A 20,930-nucleotide genomic window follows, 5' to 3' on the forward strand; every position below is an offset into this window, starting at 1 on the left:
GCTCGCGAGCAAGCACTGTGGCTGGTATATTTAAATAGATGCTGTTGGCTTTACCTCTTGCCTTTGCCAGGCCCTTGAGCCTTTGCCATGTATTTATTTGCCCTCTTTGGCGCCTTTCCCCAGGGTTTATCGCCTTTGTTCACCGCCTTGGGTTTGAGCCACTCAGGTGTTTCTACCATCACCATGTCCCTATCTCCTATGGGTTTATCCATCGCCTTCATATCTTCCACAGATGCCGCTCCACGTGGTGACGGCCCTAACCTCCTCAACTCCTCGCCATTCTCCCACTTGCGGAACTTGATATGGTGATACAAATTTTGCGTCCCCCTTGGGCAATTCAGCCCCAACTCCCTCGCCTTCTTGATAAGCCAGCCGCAGATGTAGTCAATCTCCGTCTCTCGGCCACCCTCCACATCTTGCAACATGGAGCTCCGGTTCTCACCGGTGCGATCGGCCAGCAGAAGAGCCTCTCTGAGCAAGGCTAGATCCGACCAGGCCTCGTCAAGTTTTGGGTTTCCCGAGGGTAGGTCGAGCACGGCACGGACAATGGGGCCGATTTCTGCCACTAGTGAAGACGGCCTATACTCGGCGGTGATACCAGTGACTGGATGGTCCGGCAGAGCCTTGAATCTTTCCAAACTCCGAAGCCAACCGTTGGGGCATCTATGTACGGCCGTCAGGGGGTTGATGACAGCGTTCATGACCAGCTTGCGCAGCCGGGCGAGTTTGATCTTTTCATAGTCCGGAAACTCGGTCCGAAGGGTTGGGTGACATTTCTCGAGGGCCCGGCGGAGGGGATGTTGCTTTTCTATCTCCTGACTCTCGCTGAAGGGTCCGATGTTGAGCGGGCCGGACCCAGCCACTTGGAAGGTGAAGGGGCAGACTGGGCGGCTAGGGTCGCCGCGGCCAAAGACGCCAGTGCTGCAGACGCCTGCCCAGTATGAGGGGCGGTGCTCTGGGGATCGGAAGGCGAGGATCTGGGAGTCGAGTTCTTCCTTGACACCCATGCCGTTCTGCAGCAGCAAGACGGTCGAGTTGCGATCGAGGCGGGGTGAAAGGAAGCCGACAGGAGTGAGTGTTTGCTGGCCCTTTGTTGCGACGATCAGATTGCTGATGTGTGGTGAACCAGGCCTGGACTGTCCGATCCACTCGGCTCTGAAGCCGGATTTGGAGTCTTGGGTGTGTTCATCGATCCATTTTGTGATTTTCCTGCCGCCGTCGACGAACTTGTCGTAGGAGTCTTTTTTGCGGAAGATCAAGGTCACGGGAAGTCTTGGGTAGTGTGTTGCCAGTGCGTGTGCGACATATTTGCCGAGGTTTCCAACCCCGAGGATATGGATGGCACGATCTGACAGCAACATGGTGGATTGACTGACTGCGAGTTGCGGTTAAAATCTGGGTCTTCGGCCACTTGAAATTTGCGCCGAGCCAGTTGATGCACTAACAATTTTGCCATTTATCTTCTTTTATAAACTTGTTTTTTGTCGTTTTCGCCAATCTACGACAGGTGTCAACATCTGTAAATCTTCCGTAGTATAGTGGTCAGTATGTGAGCTTGTCATTCCAACAAACGCTCGAGACCCGGGTTCAATTCCCGGCGGGAGAGTATGCCATGTTCTTTTTCCTCTATATCGTAGGTGATGCTATTTTTGCAGTTCTATGCTTTTTGGCTTTTTCTAGAGGCGCATGGCAGACTAATTCAGAACAGTAATATCAGGCACCCGCGTTCTCAAGAGTGAGGTGGTCGTAAAAGATATCCACTGTTGGCAGGGCAACAGTCATGCGTGCAAACACAACACAAAGAAGCGTCCAACTGAAAGACATGAATTACTTGAACATTTAGCTATCTGAATGATCCAGCGCATCTATAACTCCAACTGAATCAAATTCATCAATGTTATGCATACCAAGAGAACAGTTCCAGACTGCTAAATCCAACCCCCCGAAAAGAAAGCACCAAACTAATTCGTCTCACAACCAGCACTGTCACATCCGAGAATCTCAGACTTCAAATCACGGCCCGTCACCACCTACTTTCTACCTCCCCGCCGGCTGTTGCCATTCTTCCTCGGTGCACCCCGTCGTCGTCACAGAAACCCCTTCGTAAGGCGCAGTCTTGAGTTGCACTTCAGGTGCAACCTGTGCGAGAGCCGTGGCGCCTTGCTTACGAATCCCGTAGGCAGTCAAATCTCTCCGCAGAAATCTATTGAACAGCGAGGGTTGAGCACGATCTCGGTCCGGATTACCAATGGAAAAAGGCATGGCAACTTGTTGTGTATAGTACGCATAACCTGACTCGGACCGCGAGGGATGTTTCTTTGGGGGTGCAGGGCGAGTATACGTTCCCTGAAGAGTCCACTGCGGTGCGATGCCGGGTAAGAATGGTAGCCCGCCATACACTGGCTGTTGCGGCGGATATGATTGTGGGGGAGGATATAATTGTGGGGGATTATATAATTGTGGGGGGATATGATTGTTGATCAGAATATGATTATTCCCCAGTAGGTTAGATGACCAGGAAATGGACCATATATGGATCTGGTCCACCACCACTACACCAGCCACACAACCTTGTTGAGATTACCCCTGAATGATCACACTGGCTACAACAAGATTAATATTGGGTCAATTTCTTTAGGAGTTATACTAAAATATAGCTTAATTACTGTTAAAGTAAGACATTATATCTGCTTCTCGCTTGCGACTGATTTAAACCTAATAACGTGCGTTGCGTCGCATAGGCTAAGCTAACTCTAGCTACTCTATATCCTCCTTAACTAATACTTTTTCCTCTACTATCCTTCCTTTAATATAGGCCTCTTTTAGTTAATAAAACTTTATAGAAATCGAGTTTTCTTTATTTAACTTTTTTTTTAAGCTTTTTAAATATTTTATTAATATTTTACTATATTAATTTTATAAATAAATATTTCAAATTTTAATATAAATATAATAGTAATAAAAGTTTCTATTATAAACCGTTTTCTGGCGGATATATAGTTTTTAAATAAATCTTTAACTTTTTTAATTACTTAAGAATCATTTATAATATAAAAAATAAATATTTTTAAAAAGAAATTTAATAATAATATTAAAAATTATTATTTAGCTTGAAATAAAATTTATATTTTTATATAAACTATAATTCTATCCTATATTAATTGTTAATATGTGACGAACCCCTATCTAGAACCTTTGAAAGGGATACTGGTTGAAGGCACTTCTAAACAATCCTAGTTCGGTATAGCTAAATAGTATATAATAATAACTTATCTTAATCACAATAGTTTAATACTAACGATTATAACTTATATTACATATTGCGGAACTATCTATCTACGCCAGCCAGTTCCTCCGTATATATAAACCTCGGAACCTTAAAATGCTTATCCTACTACGGCCTCGATCATTCCTAGCACATTACATCCGCAATATACTCGTCGTACTATACCTTTAATCACCGTTAGCACCTTATATCCTACAGATTACTCGTGAGCTTTAGCACTATAGTACTTTTATTTATACCTAATTGGCCGTCCCCTAACTTCCTTAATAATTAGCTAGGCGCCCCGCGTCCTACATATAGCATAGCCTGCTATTAGTTTAACTATAATATAATGCCCCTCCTTCTAGGTCGACGTCCCGACGACTATATCCCTAAAATAATATCTATATCCCCGCTTCCTTTACATTTCTATAGTACGTCCCTTCTTTTTCTATTTAAGTTATTATATTTAATTATATAAGGAAATCGATTCGTATAAGTATTAACCGTTACCGTAATTAAATATAGTTCCTTATAAAATTTAGTTTCGTAATACCTAAGTATATTTATTATAAAGAAAAAAACCTCTAATACGTAACTTCTCCTCGATACGATCGGTACTTTCCGTATATTAACTCTAACCGCTCCTACTATAACGTTTATAGCGTAAATCGTAAGTCCTTTCCTCGGCCCTTTCTTTTCCTTTCTAACCGGCTCCGTAGTCCGCCCTTTAATTAGGGAGAAAGAACGCTTAAATACCGAAAAGTAGGCTACCTTAAGTAAACTTCTCCGTTTCGAGGCGTAATCGCGCGCTCTTAAGGTTCGAGCCCTCGCTACCTTTCGCCGTAAATCTCGGCTCCTCGAGGAGGAAGAAAGGAAGTCTTCCGCGCGGCCTAATACCCCGTATAGCCCGCCGGCGGCGGACACCTCCGCTACTCCTTCTTTTACTACCGCTCCTCTTTCCGACTTCTTTTTTCTAGATCCCTCCCTAGGCCTTAATTAGCCTCCGGACCTTCCTCTAGATCTTAATATTACCGGTCCTTCCTTCCTAACCGCGTTAAATACCGTTAATAGTACGCTTTTTACTTCCTAAAGTACTTAAGGTACGTAATATTATTTATATTTAGTTTCCCTTATATTTTTTAACCTTGTAATATAATATATTATATATTAATTATTATATCGAAAACGCAGGTTCGACTTCCGCCGAGGTTCTTTTAGCTCCGTCTTATAGTTATTTAGTTATAAGCTAGGGCTAAATCTTTTTACTTATTTAGGTTTTAGTCGGTCCGGATATCGTTAATAGAATTTTTTTAATTTATTTAAATAGTTAAAGTATATCTATAGCTCCTATAAGTTATTTATAACTAAATATCCTAACTAACTAACTAAATATTTTAATTAACCTTTATTAAATCGTAAATCTAATATTTTTTTTATATCGTACTCCTTTTCTTTATCCTCCGCCACTATCTATATATTAACTTTACTTACGTATAATACGGGTTTTAAAAGTAAAATATAAAAGATATATAACTATAGACGTATTATATTAAATAGTTTTAATTTAAATACCGTTTTTAATATTTTCCTTTTAACCTTAAATAGTCTTACTTTCCTATAGTCTAGCTTTTTATTAACTCTTTTAATATATAAATTACGTATAAAAAGAAATACTATATCCCTTCCTTTAAAGTAAAGTCTTTCGAATCTTTTAATATTATAGTATTTCTATATCCTTTCCTTTATAAACTTTAATTTTTACTTAAATTTATCGTAAAATATATATATTTTATTTACCTTAACCCTAACCCTAAGTACCTTAACCGTAAGTCCCTACCGTAGGTTTACTTCGTAACCGAAATTCGCGAAGAATAATATAATTTTAATCGTTTTAATTAGTAATATATTATATATTAACTATACCGTAAATAATAATTTAATTTAATCGTTTTACTCGAAATTAATATAATTCTATAAGTATTATTCTATAATTTAATTAAATCGTTCCGTTTAACCGTCCGTCTAAAGGTAATAGGCCAAAAATACTTTATTTACTACCTTTAGCCTTATTATTAACGTTCTTTAGAACTTCGATACGAACTTAATATCGTAATTTATAATAAACTCCTTTAATTATATATATATTAATATAATATACCGTAATATTATATTTATTAGTTACTTTACTAATTAAATTTCTTTATAAAGTAAGAAGTATATTTATTTAATAAGCTTATTGACTACCGTTAATATATTATTATACTTAATATTAGTTACTATATCTTTAAACTTTAATAATTTAGTAATAAAGTTTATTATAATTAAACTTTATAACTATTTTACTACCGGTAATAGCTTTAGAAACCTATAAGGCTTATACTTTATAACCTTCGTTCTTTTATATATATAATATAATTAAATAGCTTCCTTAACGTCGTCCTTAATCTTTAATTAATTAAAGTACTACTTAATCTTTTCTATAGTCTTAGTAATACCTATATATCCTTCGAGCTTTAATACGTAAATCTTTATTACTAATATTATTTTATTATTTAGCCTTACGTACGCTCGATTCTTATACTATAACCTTCCTTAACTATCTTTCTAAATACCTTATAGCTTTAGCTTTTTCTATTAATATTACTTTATAATATCGTTACTTAACTTCCTTTAGTACTTACTAAAAATAACTTTTTTACGATATACTACGTAATACTCTATCTATAGTTATAGTAAATACTTAAAAATATTATTTAACGCTTCTTTAAATAATAATAATAACTCTTTAGGTATATCCTTATAGTAGTCGGCTCGCCGGCTAAATACGTTTACCTTAACGTTTTCCGATCTCTTTTTATAATTAATTTAAAAATTAAATTCCGAGAAAAACTTTAATTATTATATTTATCGTACGTTAAAGACCTTCGTAATAATAAAGTACCGTAAATTCTTATAATCCGTATAGACCTATATTTTATACTTAATACCGCTAAAGTATAACCTTTATTCTTTAAACGTTTTAATAATAATAAATAATTCTTTATTATAAATTAAATAGTTTTAACGTACTTCTTTAAACTTCTTCGAAAAGAAAGTTATTAAGTATAGCTTACCGTTATCGTCTCGTTACCCTAACTATTTATCAATAATATAGTTTAATATATTTACTTTAACCTCGAATAGTTAATTAGGGTCTAGTAATTTAAATACCAGGTTCTTTAAAATAACCTTTTTTAGTTCCTAAAAAGTTTACTCCTCTTCCTACCCTTACCGGAACTTTACGTTTTTCTTAATTAAATAATTAAGTAATCTCGTAATACCTATATAGCCCCAAATAAATATCCGGTAAAAATTTATAAACCTTAAAAATTCTTTAATATATATTTATAATTATAGCGTAAATTAATCTTTAATTACTATAATTTTCTTTAATTTTATACGAACTTTACTTAACGATATTAAATATTCTAAATATATTATTTTCTATATATAAAACTCGCTCTTCTCTTTATTAATTAAAAATCCGGTTCCGTATAATATATTAAATATCTTTCGTACGTACTATTTATATTCCTTTAAAATATATAAATAAATAAAAATATTATCGAAATAATATATTATTATTTTATTAAGGTATTTCTATATTATATAATTAACGAAAGATTAAAATATCGTAGGCGCGTTAGTTAATTTAAATAATATTATAAAGTACTCGAAATAATCGTAAAATATATAAAACGTTATTTTCTATTCGTTTCCTTTTTTAATCCGTATATAATCGTACCCGACAGGTATATCTAAATATATAAAGTATTATACCTTTATTAATTAACTCCGTAATCTAAATATTAATAGTAATAGGTAATTATTTTTTACCGTTTTATTATTTAATTAGCGGTAATCTATATATAATCGTAAACTACCGTCCTTTTTTAGTACGAAGAATATAAAGTATTTTATTAGCGATATAGACTCCCTAATATATCTTTTTTTTAGATTTTTATTTAAATATTTTTATAATTTTTTACTTTACTTATTATTAATATAGTAAATTTTAAATAGCCGTAGCTTAACTCTTTTTTTTAATTTAATTTTATAATTTTACGGTCCTCGCTTTAGAAACCCCTTTAAATATTTAGCCGTAAAGGTTAAATATCCTCGATATTCTACCGGTATTACTTTCTTTTTATTTTTTTCTATATTATTATAATAAGTATATTTATTAACCTCTAATATCTTTACTAACGTCGTTAACCTTATTTCCTCGATTTTACCGTTTATATTAATAAAGTATATTATTACTTTTTATACTTTTTACGGTAGTACTATAGAAGGTACTTATCTTATATTTTACTCCGTATATACTCCTAATCTTTTATCGTTAGTTAGATACTTTTAAAGCTTTTTTAATCGTAAATAGTTACTATCCTTTTAATCGATATTTAGGTTATAGTCTTTATATTATAGTTACTTTAGGATTATATTCTTCGAGGGTCCTATATTTATAATATCGAATATAATTAATATTATTTTTCCTTCGATTATAATATCTAAAGGTAGTATTTCTTTATAGACTTTTTACGTAAAAAATAGTCCTTATATAACGATTTATTCCTTTTTTTTCTTTTATAGTATATAGGCTTAGTATACGAATTATAATAAAATTAAATTTATTTTTATATTACTATTTATTAATATTATTACTTAAAGATCTTTCTATTATATAATAATCTAAAGACGTTTATTTTTCTTACTTTCTCCTTATACAGTAGCGACTTCGCTAATAAACGCTAGGTTATTATTTTATATCTTTACTTTACGCCGATACCTTCGAAAATATTATTTATAGTCCGTTAAAGGTTAACGGCCCCCGCGAAGAGCCGCGAATCGTTTCTTAAGTAATTATATCGTTTAAAAGCGTTTTCCTATTCCGGATTATTTAATAATACGAAATTTTTTAACTATACCCGCCTAGTTTCCTCCTATTTTCCGTCTTTAATATTTTTTTATATTTACGTTCGATAGCAATTCTTTTATTTAGTTTTAAGCGTTTTAGTTTAATAATATTATTTAACTTTTTTCTATAAGTATATAGCGTAGTTTAAGCTTAAATATTATTTTAATATTACTTTTTTTTATAAATATATACTATCGTTTATATTCTAACCGTTTATATATTTAATATAGTACTTCGTATGCTTTAGTACGATCTATATAACTTAAAAGCTATCCTTTAATTTAACCGGATCCTAAACTTTTTATAAAATATAATCGTTTAGGTCCTTCTATTAGGCCTTTTCTTATCGGGTTATAGTTCTTCTAACTAACTATAGTTTACTTTCTTTATTTACCTTACGTACCGGTTAATAACTATATAGTATTTTACTTTAATAATATTCTATATATTTATATATAATATATTAAAACTAAAGTACTTTCCGATACTCCGGATACTTAAAATAAAACTATACCGTATTTCCCTTATAGGGTATATATTATATAAATATTAATATATCCCTTAGTAATTTCGCGATTTTAATATTAACGATTTTCCTATCTTTCCAATACTTTTCTTAGCTTTTATATAAAAGCTTTATAGGCTATAATATATTTTATAAAATAGTAATTCCGTACTTACTATATTATTTCTTTAGTATCGTTTACTTAATAAGTCTTTACGTAAAACCTTTATTTTTAACGACCTCCGTAATAACTTTTATAGCGATCTATATTAGTTAATTTTATAATACTTATATTTAAAAATCTCTTTCCTTATATTCCGCTTTAAGCCTTTTTAAGGCTTTCTTTACTTTCTAAAACTCTATATTTTTTTATTTAATATATTAATTAAAGTTTTCTTTAGAACTTACTGCTTTACTTTATTAATACCCGATAGTTATTATTTTTATAACCCTCGGTCCCTTTAATATAGTAATTAATATAATCTCCCTTTTCTATCCGAGCCGTTTAGGTACTTTATAATCCTTTTTAAAGTATTTTACTTTATCGTAATTAAAATATTTAAAGTTATCTTTACCTTAGCCCCGGCTTTACGGCCTTTATTACTATATAGTATTAATATTTATTAATTTTAAATATATAATACCGGAATAATTAATATTAAAATATTTTTATTTATATTTATTATTAAAATAGTTATTACCGAAATATCCTTTATAGTTATTACCGTAAATACCTTTACTATAGTTTTTTTTTTCCGTATAATACTTAAATTATTAATCGTCGATCTATATAGTTATAACGATATATTTATCGATAGTATTAAGCCTTAACTCCTTATATAATTTATTTTTTATTTTTTCTTTAAGGCTATAGTAAAAAAACTATATTAATTCCTTATCGTTAATGGTATTACGTAGGCTATCGATTTTAAATTAAGCCGTATAGTTAACTGCTAAACGCGTTTAATATAGGCTTAAGAGTTTCCCCTACGCGCGTTTTACTTTATTATACTTCCTAAATACTTTTTTAAGCTTAACCTTAAAGGTATGGTAGCTTACGAAATACTTTACGGTAATTTTCTTTTAATCCTCCGGCTTTTACTTATAATAATCGTCGAGGATAAGCTCGAACTATACGAAAGCTTTATCCTTAAGCCTAATAGCTATAAAAATTACCTTCGACTTTTCGTTAATAAATTAATTTAGGTATTAACGAAAATAAATCTTGAGCTAAATTAAAAACCCTTTAAGCTTTACCTTATCTCTTTTATAATACTCCGGTACCGGGAACTTAATAGTTAACTTAAACGTAGTCGAGATAATAAAGATCTACTTCCGGGTCTATTAAGCCTCGTCCTCGAGCTTTTTAAAACGCTTAATAACCTACTCTATAGTAAAGAATATATATCTGGAAGGTCCTTCGGCGCCTGGGCTAGGCGAGACGCCTCCTATCTAAACGTTCTTAAGTCCGGCTATAATAGTAAAAAGACGCCTTTAACTTATCCGTAATAAAGTTAAAGTAAGTATATAACGTATAACGAACCCCTATTTAGAACCTCTAAAAGGAATACTAGTTAAAGGCACTTCTAAATAATCCTAGTTCGATATAGCTAAATAATATACAATAATAGCTTATCTTAATTACAATAGTCTAATACCAACGATTGTAACTTATATTACATACTGCGGAACTATCTATCTACGCCGGCCAGTTCCTCCGTATATATAGACCTCGGAACCCTAAGATACTCGTCCTACTACGGCCTCGATCACTCCTAACACATTACATCCGCAATATACTCGTCGTGCTATACCTCTGATCACCCTTAGCACCTTATATCCTGCAGACTGCTCGTGAGCCTTAGCACCATAGCACTTTTGTCCATGCCTGATTGGCCGTCCCCTGACTTCCTTAATGATTGGCTGGGCGTCCCGCGTCCCACATGTGGCGTAGCCTGCTGTTGGTTTAACTGTAACATAATAATATTTTTTTTCTCAAAGCTTTATTATAAATAAAATTATATAACTAAATTAAATCAATTTTATTACTAAATATATAATTAATAAGGATATTATTTATAATTATAAACTCTTATATACTTTTTATATTAAAAAAGATTTAATATTAAAGAGTTAAAAAATAAACAAATAATAAAAAAAATAAAAAATAAAAATATTATTTGTATAATTTTAAATTATAAAATTATTATTAATATATAAATTATCATTATTATAAATACAAAAATAGGGTTTTAAAAAATTTTGAAATTTAATTTTTAGTATAAAATCCTTTTTTAAATTAATTAATAATAAAGCTATTATTAATGTAATTATTTTTTAATATAATTATATATTGATTTTATTTAATTACTTTTTAAATTTTTATTTTTAGAGGTTTTACTTTTAAAAATAATTTTAAAAGAGAAAACTCTTTTATTTTACAAAATATATTTAAATATAATAATTTAAGTCCCTTTTTATTTTATTTAGTATATATAAATTTTTCATTTTACTTCGAAAATTTAATAACTAAACTATTATTTTTAGCTTTTTATTATATTGATTTTATTATCATTATATTTATATTTAAGTTTAATTTCATTAACGTTAAAATATAAGTTAAAGAATTTATTAATTTTTTTGGAAGTAATTTTATTAATTTTAATATAATTAGTTTTTTCTAATTTTTATTTTAATATTAAAATAATAATTAATAAATTAATTATTAAAGCTTTTATATTAATATAAATAAAAATATATTAAAGGTTTTCCCAAGAAAAACTTTATTAAATAATAAAGTTTTTTTAATTGTAAGAAAGTCGCTATTAGTTTTTATAAATAAAGTTGCTTAATAAATAACTATTAATATGGTACTCTAAGGTAAAACGTAAAATCCAATATTTATTAGACGCTTTTCGCTAGCTTATATTAATAATAATATCTTTCTAGGTATTTTTAATATCCTCCTCAGTATATTTAGCCATTAGTGGGTACCTAGAGCAAAATGAAGTAAAAGAAAAGCTTTATTTTTGGTCTCTGTAGGTGGAATATAAAGTGTGTGTTGATATCGGGGGGCTTTCGGAGGTCCAGGGTTGTGGTGGGTTTAATGTGGGTAGATGGCTTGGGTAGTTCAAACCTACCTGGGCCACATCCATATGTGGTCCACTTCCTTGTCATCCAACCTATATGACTGTTCACCAGTATATGATTATTGAACACGGTACGCCGATACCATCGTCCAAACCGACATTCTGGATGAAGATCTTGAACCTTGTCTGGAAGAACCTTGGCTAGACGAGCCATGCCTCGACGAAGATCGGTAAGAGGGGTTGTGGCTCGAAGAGGTGCGCCTCGAAGAACGGTGTCTCGATGAGCCCGACATCACGGAGCTTGTTCTTGGGGTTCTGACCTGTCTGAATACGAGTATCCTGGCGGTAAATCCTCTGGCTCCCAAACGTAAACTCCCGCCACAGACTCGCCCGCCGCAGATGCGCCGGAGGCTGGAGGAGTTGCACTCCCTACATTGAACTGGTTGCAAAAAGTTTGAAATAGTTAAGGTCTTTGAGCCTGGGATTTAGTAGGGGCGAGGATGAGGCGGTACTAGCATGCCAGCATCGGTACCACCGGAGTAATAATCGCACTGCTGCTGGGAAGAAGAACCAGCAGGAGCATTCTTGTAGTATGCCTCCCATGCTTTTCTTCGGCGTTCTTCTTTTGTTTCGCGGTGGCGCCTACCTGAGTGACATGACATGGTGAAGTTGGTATGAAGTTTGCGGCAGGCGCAGAATATTGAGGTGGATGGTCAAGTCGAGAAAGGCAGGTGCCCATGGTGGAGGATTTAAGTGCCCGTTGGCGCAAGGGGGCCATGACATATATACTTGACAGAACCAGAATCACGGTGTTGGTCTGTACTAAGAAGAGGTGAAACGGCTTGTTACAGAGTCGTTCGAGTGGTTCGAGTGTTCGACGGGAGATCGTCAGCTGCGTTTGTTGAGCACCGCCATGACACCATACGTGCGGGGTTTAACGGCCGTTAAATATGAGGTTGATGACCCTTGTGACGCCTGGGTGAAGGCCATGTGCGGTTCGTGGTGCGGTGTGGATGGAAGGTATCGTCGGAATAAATGGAGTCTGACTTGAACAATGTACCCTGGAAGAATATTTGAGCATATGTATTAGAAGCAATCCAGCGGTTGGATGAAGCCTAAACCAAGGTTCAATCAAGGGCCTTTCAAGGCAAGATTACGCTATATATACCTGACTGAAGCTTGGATAAGGGAACATGAAAGTTCGGATCATAGGTAATGGACTCAAATCAGTGATAATGGATGCTCGGATCAGGGGTAATGGAAACATTAGGTAGGTGCAACATAAAAAAGCAATCACAGAGAGAGGCGGTAAAGGCTTAGAGACAAGGTGATGGGAACTTACCTAAGTACCTTATGAGAGAAGTTATGGAAGCTCAGACTAATAGGACTGTAAGCCGAGATGATAGAGGATAAATTCTAAGACAGATGGTGATAAAGGTCCAGATAACATATTTCTTTGGACTACCTACTGAACGATATCCCGATTCAAATCCGAGCCATAAGCCACGCTCTCCTCTCCTCCGAGCCTTCAGGTCCGACCTCCGCCAATTTCTTGTTGTACAACTCCTGGATGGTCACATACATCGTCAGCAAGTCCCCCCCAATACTTTGCATCAACAACTCGTCCTTCAGAAGCAGCTGAAACGCCTCGTCGGGTTTAGTAGGAAGCTGCTCGGTCACCCCAAGCTCCAGCCTCTCCTCCTCCGTCAACATCGCCACATCAACTGTCGACTCGCACGGTTAGCATATCCACACTTTTTCTTTCTCAAACTCGAAAAGAAACCTCACCCTGGCAATCCCTCACTCCCAACTCCAACCCCCTCCTCACACCCTCCACCCCAGCGATCACCACCCCCGCCACGAACAAATACATCTGCGCCGACGCATCCGGCAACCTCACCTCCCAACACCCCCTCCCCCTCTTCCTAACCGGCCCCTCCCTGTTATCCGTCCCCCAAGAAACCCACCTCCCCGCGCACCACTGCCCCGCCCTCGTCCGGGCATACCCCTCCGGCCTAGGCATAGCAAACGCGCACAACGCCCCCAAATGCTGCATCACCCCAGCAAGAAAACTCTCCTCCACCTCCCCAACCTCACCCCGCAGACTCTGCACCGAAATATTTGTGTGCAACCCGTTGATCTCGGGCATGGTGGGATTAAACAGCACCTCAATCCCATTCTCCCTACACACTCGTCGGGTGGTCTCCTTGGCGGTGACGAGACCATCTACTGCTTCCATGGGGGGCAAGTGGCCTAGCACTAGCTCGTAGGCATTGTCGCTTCCCTCGCAGTGGAATTGTTCAACAGGGACGTTTGCCGCGGACTCGAGCTGTTTGGTGATGGTGGATAGCACGGGGAGCATGAAGGACTCTATGGCGCGGAGGCCGGAGGAGGCGTGGATTTCTGCTGTTTTGGCACTGTGTTTGGGCTGAACGGCGCTGAATTCGAGCTCGAAGCCGACTCGGAAGTAGAGGCCGATTTCCTCGCCTGCTTGGATGGCTTGGAGCAGAGCGCGGCGGGGGCAGAAGGGGGCGGAAAGGGTGAGGGGGAGTGGTGGATTTCTTGATGGAGGGGGGTTCCGTTGCCAAAGTAGCATAAAAGAACGGCGTGTTCTTCTGCGGTGTTCAGGCTCGGGCAAAGGTGGATGGTGTTGAAGTCGGGGAGGAGGAAGCTCTGTCCTGCAGGGCGGCCAGGGTCGACGTTTGTGAGTGGGAGCCCGATGTCAATGAGGCACAGATAGTGTCGGCACAGGGCAAGGTTTGTTTTGGCTTCGAGAAGGGCCTGGAAGTGGCGGAGGGTGAGAATCCGGACCCGGACGGTGGAGGTGTAGTCTGTCCATTGAAGATGGATGAATTGTACTGATGGGTGCCACGTGATGAAGGCCGCAAATTTATCGTAACCATCGATGATGAGAGCCATCTTGACACCAGGTGAAGGTTAATTTGGCATGCCAAACGGAGCAAAATTTCTTCGCCGATTCAAATGTTTGACTTGGAAGATCTAGTCTATGCCTGAGCCTGAAAAGATGACTTGTGTCAGCAGTGTAAGTAGCTATGTAGCCCCAAAAATAATGACATTGGCAGCCCGCTTATTGCATATGCAACCGTACATGCAGCTCTGGTATATTGGGTACAACGAAACACAGGAGTTGGCACACGAACAGGTAGAATGATGTATTATAGGATCTCCGCAAGGCAGCAGTGGTCTTGTAGGAATGCATTCTGCTTATTATCCAGCCATACAGGGAGAAGGACAGAGGTCAGCATGCCCGTGGCTAGTCACACAGACATACACAGCCTCCACTTGCATGCTGCCACATCCCTTCGTTCACAAGAGACCCGGGACTGTGCCCGCATTAGGGGGAGCCTGATAGCTCGGAAGGTTGGGAACCCCGCCTCCACTCCACGTCTCGGGATAGAGACGTCCGAGCCTTGCCTACCACCCTTGCCACAAAATAATTGAGACACTCCCTAGTAAAGTAGGTGGGCATGGCTTGAAGGATAGTCCATAGGTCTTTAAAGATAGTCATAAGCTTTTAAACATGGTTTAAAGGCCTACTAATCTACTTTTGAGGTATATGTCAGTTCACAGTATAGTATGGGTTAACTTTCTTTTGCTGTCTCAATTATCTTGTGGGGAGGGTGCCTACCCACCTACACAACCTTTGGTGTGTATAAGGAGTATAGTTCATGTCTTACGCAATATATGGTCCATTGCTTCCGCGCATGGCACAAGCAGGACATCGAGATCTTGCGATTTCTCTTGAGAAAGCTAGGATGTGAGATCTGTGGTGTTGAAAATGACGATCAGGTAGCTAACCGACAGAAGTAGAAGTACGGTAGATGCAAATTCCCACGTTCCATGATACAAACCTGACCCGGTTCCATCGCTCTTGACCATTACTTTCAGCGCCACTGCATATGCACCAACCCATCATAATCCTTCTCCGTCGGTGTCCTCCCCTGATCATCCGATCGAGAAAAGTACAACGTCTCAGCCTCCTGCAGTAGCATCTCGGCTTCTGCCTCTCTGCTCTCATCCTCATATAAAGCCTGAGAAAGCTTGTAGAGACAGCGGGCATGCTCACCCACCATGTCTTCCTTGTGGAGGTTTGTAATCACCATCGCGTCTGTGATGTGTTTTCTTTGAACGACAAACCCTTAGCCACGCTCTCATGCTAAAGTCAGGGGCTGCCTGGGGGTACTTACATGGAAGCTTGCACGTTTCCCTGGTCTAGAGCGCAGCATCCGGTCCGGTACATGCACGCGGCGTTGAAATAGCTCGTTCGAGCCTGCTGCTTCGAAAGCCACAAGTTCTGAGCTTGCATAAAGTACGACTCGGCATTGGAGAAGTTCTTTTCTTCCATTTCGATTCTGCCGATCAGAAAGCTCGCGCTGTGCGGTGTGAGATAGCTGGTTAGGAACACCGCATTTCCATCGTTTTTTTCAACAGGGCAAGATAGAAGGAAGATCAATGAGAGCACTTACTATGCCGCATTGGCCCACTGCTCCCCTTGATTCCGCATGTACTCTTTGTAGGGCCCTTCAATCTCCGCCCGCGCCTCCTTCAACCGGCCCATATACAACAAACACGTAGCCATGCTCATCTTTTGGAACGGAGAGTACGGCCTTCTAGGCGGACCCGAAGGTTTGGCCGATTCTGACCACCGTTTCCAAGTTGCAGCAGCCTTCTTAAACCATTCATATGCCTTATCGAGCTCCATCATGGTAACGTACGCCTCGCCAATGTTGTGCTCGGACCATGAAACCTCCATCTGGTCGCCATCCGGTTCCCGGATCCGAATCTTAAGTGACTTCTCAAGACACTTGAGCCCCTTCCTGTGGTAGCCGCTGCGGAGATAGAGCTGACCCAAGTACGATGGAATCGAGGATAACATGTCCCAAAGCCGCTCCTCGCCTTGTAGGGTGAGGATCGCCTCCTGATTGACTTCGCAGACTTCTTTGAGCTCTTCAAACTCGTGCTGCTCGAGAAGGTAACTGCCATGAAGGGTAGGTTGTTTAGTCAGGTCCCTAATCATGATATGGCACGGGTGGGGGGTGTTCTTGCGGTTGACTTCCTCGTTTCTGATCAGGATAGAAAGGACTCACCGTTCGCAGGTAGTAGCAACCTCACAAAACTCCCTACACGTATGAAACCTTGGGTTCCTCAATCGCTCCTGTCTAAACATCTTGGAAAGAGCCAGGATATGTGGCACATAAACACTACACCGTTCCCAGTGCTCGTGCAGGTGAGGCGCCCGCTCCGGAAAGGCGAGAAACACAAGCTTGGACGCCATACGATGAGCCTTTGCTCGGCCTTCCTCTCCCAGAAAGTCCTGAAAATGGCTCTGGATTAGCCTGTGGCACGACAGTTCGCATGTGTCTCTGTCCTTCTTGACCAGGGACAAAGTTTGGAGTTCCACAACCGCTTCAGAAAGGCTATTTCGTGTCAGCTCATAGCCATCATGTTTTAACATCGTGAAGTAGGTAAGAACAGGAGGATTCACGTCAAAACATCTCCACACCACGGCAGCTCCGTTGCCACCTTTCCCGGTTCTCCGGGCTGAAAGAGCATCTCCGGTATCCGATCCGCACTGCAGCACGAGATGACCGCCAGAATCGAACTCGCATTGACGCTCAAGTTCTGAAAAGAGATCTGCCAGACTGGGCCGATACCGTTCTGTCCAAACTCCGGGGCGCGGTCATAGATCTCGACCAGCTGGCCTATGGTCCAGCCGCGCTTGTGAATAACACCCGCCATCCTGTCTAGAGCCAAAGCGTGGCCGCTGAGCCTCTCTGAGAGCTCTAGCGCTGAGTTGAACTGGCTGGCCAAGACATCGGCGCTGATGTGATCGGCGAGTAGATGGATAATACACTTGGCGCCGTTGTCGATGTCCCAAGTCTCAACTTCAATTCCGATTTCTGCCGGCTCCCAGGCAAGATCGGTGTTGCGAGTGGTGATCAAGGCGTGACCATTTGCCGCTAGGTTGGGCCAGTGCGTGACGAGGACGTCGAAAGATTCTACATTGTCGTAGACTATCAACCATTTGGCCTCTGCAATGATTTGAATTTGAATCATCAGTTTGTTATCTCCCACATTCTTCAACACTGAGAGGAGAGGCTAATACGAACTCGTCTGTTGCAACCAGGTCATAACAAGCAGCCGGTTGTCGTCATGGTTGTGAGGAACATAGCCTGGCAGCTGGAGTCTTCCCGCAATATCGGAAAAGCTTTGCTTGACCTTGATCTTTGTCTCCGCCTCAACCCAAAGCACCGCATTAATTTTATGTTGCTTGTATCGAGCTTGGGCATACTTGATAGCCACATGTGTTTTGCCCGCGCCACCAATGCCATACAAGGCGATGGATCGAAAAGTCTGGGTGGACCTCTTGTTGAAATGATTCTCGATCTTCTCAATCACATCATCACGGTCAAAGGACTTGGGACTTTTTGAAGGAGGCAACATGATGCACGGTAGAGTGGCCTGGTCTTTGAACGAGCGTGGGTTGATGGACATCATTGAATAGAGCCATGTCAAGTCGTTGTTCGTGACTCCATGTTGCCGCTGTGACATGGCTGCCGCCTTCTCGATTGCCTTTACTGACTCTTCGATATCACGAGAGGTTATTTCGCAAATATCTTCGAGGCGTCTCCAGGGATCCTGGTCTTTGGGGATGGGTCGGGGTGGTCAACGCATGTACCTATCTGGCAGCTTTAAAAGCGGGCAACATGGATCTCACCGGCGGAACGGGACCGGGCAAAATGCTCTTCGTCCCGGAGGAACTCAATGGCATCCGCAAAGAAGTTGGTAGCCACCACAAACGTCTCGAAGACAGCCTCTTTGGCTTTATTGGATAGGTCCTCCCCGGCTGTGCTATATCCTCGTAGCGTCTCGACGTTTCGACTGAGCTTCTTGATTTCCTGTGTCATCCGTCGAGTGGCGTCTCCCTCTATCTGCGCCGCTACCTATGGTTCCAAAGGAGAGTATAAGTATGGCGTCGATGATCAAAAGTTCATTGTAGGTGTGTACTCGCCACAACAAGTGTCCCCATCAATCCCCAGAACAAGCTAGGGTCGAGCTTTGGTCCGAGTTTCTCCGCGAAGATCTTGCTAAAGTCTCGAAACTCGACAAGTCGAGGGCGGATCATGGATAGCTCCTCAAGAACAGAATCGGGGAATGGTTCATCAGGGTCATTGATGAGATGTTCTATGATATCGTCGTAGCTGCGAAAGCTTCGAACGTTTCGCTTATCCTCACGATCTTTGATCTTTGTCATGCATCTTGCCGCTCGGGACGCCCATGTCTCCTGGAAGAACTGCTCTCTACGTTGCGATGCTTGGATTAGAAACCTTCTCCCAGCCTGGACAATGACCAGATTAGATACTCACAACTCTTTGGTGTCCATTACCGTCGCTGAGAGCGAGATAGGAGCTTGGTGCAGGTAAGACGGACGGAGGTTGAGCAGACGAAGTGTGGTTGAAGTATGCAAAAGCCCGGTAGCTTACCGAGAGGAAAATGAGAGACCCAGCTGCTTATGACCTACTCTGTCCCGGGAGCGGGGTTGTCTACCTACAGGGACAGCCAGTAAAATACAACTGCAGCGGGCCCGGAGGGGGGGGGACACAGGGCCGGTGCAGTGGTGTACCGCACCCTAGGTAATCTGTACATCAGCTCAATTAAGGTACTTGCCGACGTTGTCTTGCCAAGAAGTCGAAGCATGCCAGTCTCGACACTCATCAAAGACTGTCTCTGAGAGCAACGAGAAAATGCCCTAGTCTACATACAACAGCAGCCCTTATTTGACCCTGTCGGCTTCGGAACTTCCGGAGCCTGGCTGGACTCGATCTCATCCTCGTCCACCTCAAGGCCAGCGCCCCTGGCAAGATCTTTGCAGCTTGAGAGAAATCCCCAACTTATCAGGCAGTTGAACTCGACACCCCATTGCGCAAACCACGGGCTGTCAGTGGCGCAACCGTCCTTGAGCAAGATGGTGTCAAACCCCTTGAGATAGGCGTCTTGCAGTGTGCCCATGACACATTGGTCAATGTTAATACCAGTAAAGAGCAGCGTCCTTAGGTTATGTTCGTTGATGAAATTGGTAACGTCCTTCATCCTGTCGCACATGCCTGAGCTTCTGTTCTTGTAGAAGTGGACATCGGGCGGGTCAAAACTCTTGCCTTTATGGTAAGCGTCTGACAGTGGATCGTGGAGCCAGCTATTCCATGATTCTTTGACCAAAATTCTCCCGCCATTGATCACCTTGCCATTCTTGTCCGTAACTTCCCCAATCTCGTCGCCCACACCCTTCTGGTTCCTGTACATGCCCTTGTTGCTGAAACCCTCTCCGGGTCGAAGCTTCTGCCAATCCTTCGAGACTTTGACCGGTTCAAAGTTGAACGTTTTGAAGACGCCCGGATCCATCTCTTTTAGGTCTTCGTCGGAGTAGCCTGTGGTTACCCAGATGATCTGGATGCCAGCCTTTCGGGCAGCAGGAATGGCGTACTTTAAGATGGTATTCTCGGCGCGATAGAACTCTGGGTTATCATTGCCCAGAGCCTCGTGAAGGTCGTAGTTTTGAAGGTCGATGATCAACAGGGCGGTTTTGGCAGGGTCGATAATAACAGGTGTCAGGGCGCACTGTAGACTCAAACGCGGTTTGACGGGTGCGGAATCGGGAGTGGAAGGGTGTGTGAGATCGAAGCCCTCCTCTTTCGACCACTTCCAAAAGTTTTTGTCATTGCCGATGATGGTTGGCGACTGGTCTTTGCGGGGCTTTGACCGCCAGTCGGGCTGTTTTCCGGTCGACATGTTCTCGTAGCTTGTAGAGGGTTGGCCTTTTGGACTGAAAGGCTCAGGTAGGTAAAGTAGGTTCAGAACAGCAAAAGTTTGAAAGATGATGTGGCATGTTAGGTAAGGTAGGGGACCTGCAAGAGCTGCTCATGCACACCGAGATGGAAGTGAGGGGTTTGGGAAGGCAGGCTCCCGAGTTTCTGTACAACATACCCCGCCCCGATGATCCAATATTCTGAGTGGTTGGGTACTTGAATAGACAGGGTTCTCTTCACCAGTAACAAGCACATGAGACATTGGAAGCTGCAGCCTCACTATTTC

General features: G+C 40.1%; 4 protein-coding genes and 1 non-coding gene across 5 annotated transcripts; 1 reads left to right on the plus strand and 4 right to left on the minus strand.

The window, feature by feature from the left end:
- Positions 1 to 50: 50 nt before the first annotated feature.
- On the minus strand, positions 51 to 1,361 carry PAN5_1 (2-dehydropantoate 2-reductase (Ketopantoate reductase) (KPA reductase) (KPR); the record flags this gene model as incomplete). Its single annotated transcript, XM_062939733.1, has 1 exon — positions 51 to 1,361. One exon carries the CDS (start codon positions 1,359 to 1,361, stop codon positions 51 to 53), a length of 1,311 nt encoding a protein of 436 aa, XP_062800142.1.
- A 163-nt stretch (positions 1,362 to 1,524) lies between these two features.
- Positions 1,525 to 1,606, plus strand: QC764_0062860. Its single transcript has one exon. It is a non-coding gene; the product is annotated as a tRNA-Asp (tRNA).
- An 11,639-nt stretch (positions 1,607 to 13,245) lies between these two features.
- Positions 13,246 to 15,001, minus strand: QC764_000310 (uncharacterized protein). Its single transcript, XM_062939736.1, has 2 exons — positions 13,608 to 15,001; positions 13,246 to 13,543 (listed from the first exon to the last, which is right to left on the minus strand). Exons 1-2 carry the CDS (start codon positions 14,413 to 14,415, stop codon positions 13,305 to 13,307), a joined length of 1,047 nt encoding a protein of 348 aa, XP_062800143.1. The 5' UTR covers positions 14,416 to 15,001; the 3' UTR covers positions 13,246 to 13,304.
- A 2,320-nt stretch (positions 15,002 to 17,321) lies between these two features.
- Positions 17,322 to 18,335, minus strand: QC764_000320 (uncharacterized protein; the record flags this gene model as incomplete). Its single annotated transcript, XM_062939738.1, has 2 exons — positions 17,322 to 17,926; positions 17,951 to 18,335. 2 exons carry the CDS (start codon positions 18,333 to 18,335, stop codon positions 17,322 to 17,324), a joined length of 990 nt encoding a protein of 329 aa, XP_062800144.1.
- A 97-nt stretch (positions 18,336 to 18,432) lies between these two features.
- Positions 18,433 to 19,224, minus strand: QC764_402300 (uncharacterized protein; the record flags this gene model as incomplete). Its single annotated transcript, XM_062946509.1, has 4 exons — positions 18,433 to 18,479; positions 18,559 to 18,784; positions 18,856 to 19,141; positions 19,208 to 19,224. The coding sequence occupies 4 exons, from the start codon at positions 19,222 to 19,224 to the stop codon at positions 18,433 to 18,435; spliced, it is 576 nt and encodes a 191-aa protein (XP_062800145.1).
- Between the last annotated feature and the right edge of the window lie 1,706 nt (positions 19,225 to 20,930).

The sequence above is a fragment of the Podospora pseudoanserina genome, chromosome 4, assembly GCF_035222485.1.
Source record: "Podospora pseudoanserina strain CBS 124.78 chromosome 4, whole genome shotgun sequence".
Taxonomy (NCBI): Eukaryota; Fungi; Ascomycota; class Sordariomycetes; order Sordariales; family Podosporaceae; genus Podospora; species Podospora pseudoanserina.

Bases quoted from the DNA above. Each gene is read 5' to 3' on its own strand.
- QC764_000310 (XM_062939736.1), bottom strand. From the start codon at position 14,415: ATGCTACTTTGGCAACGGAACCCCCCTCCATCAAGAAATCCACCACTC. The intron at 13,544-13,607 runs GTGAGGTTTCTT...GCGAGTCGACAG, and splicing joins GGGAGTGAGGGATTGCCAGG to TTGATGTGGCGATGTTGACG.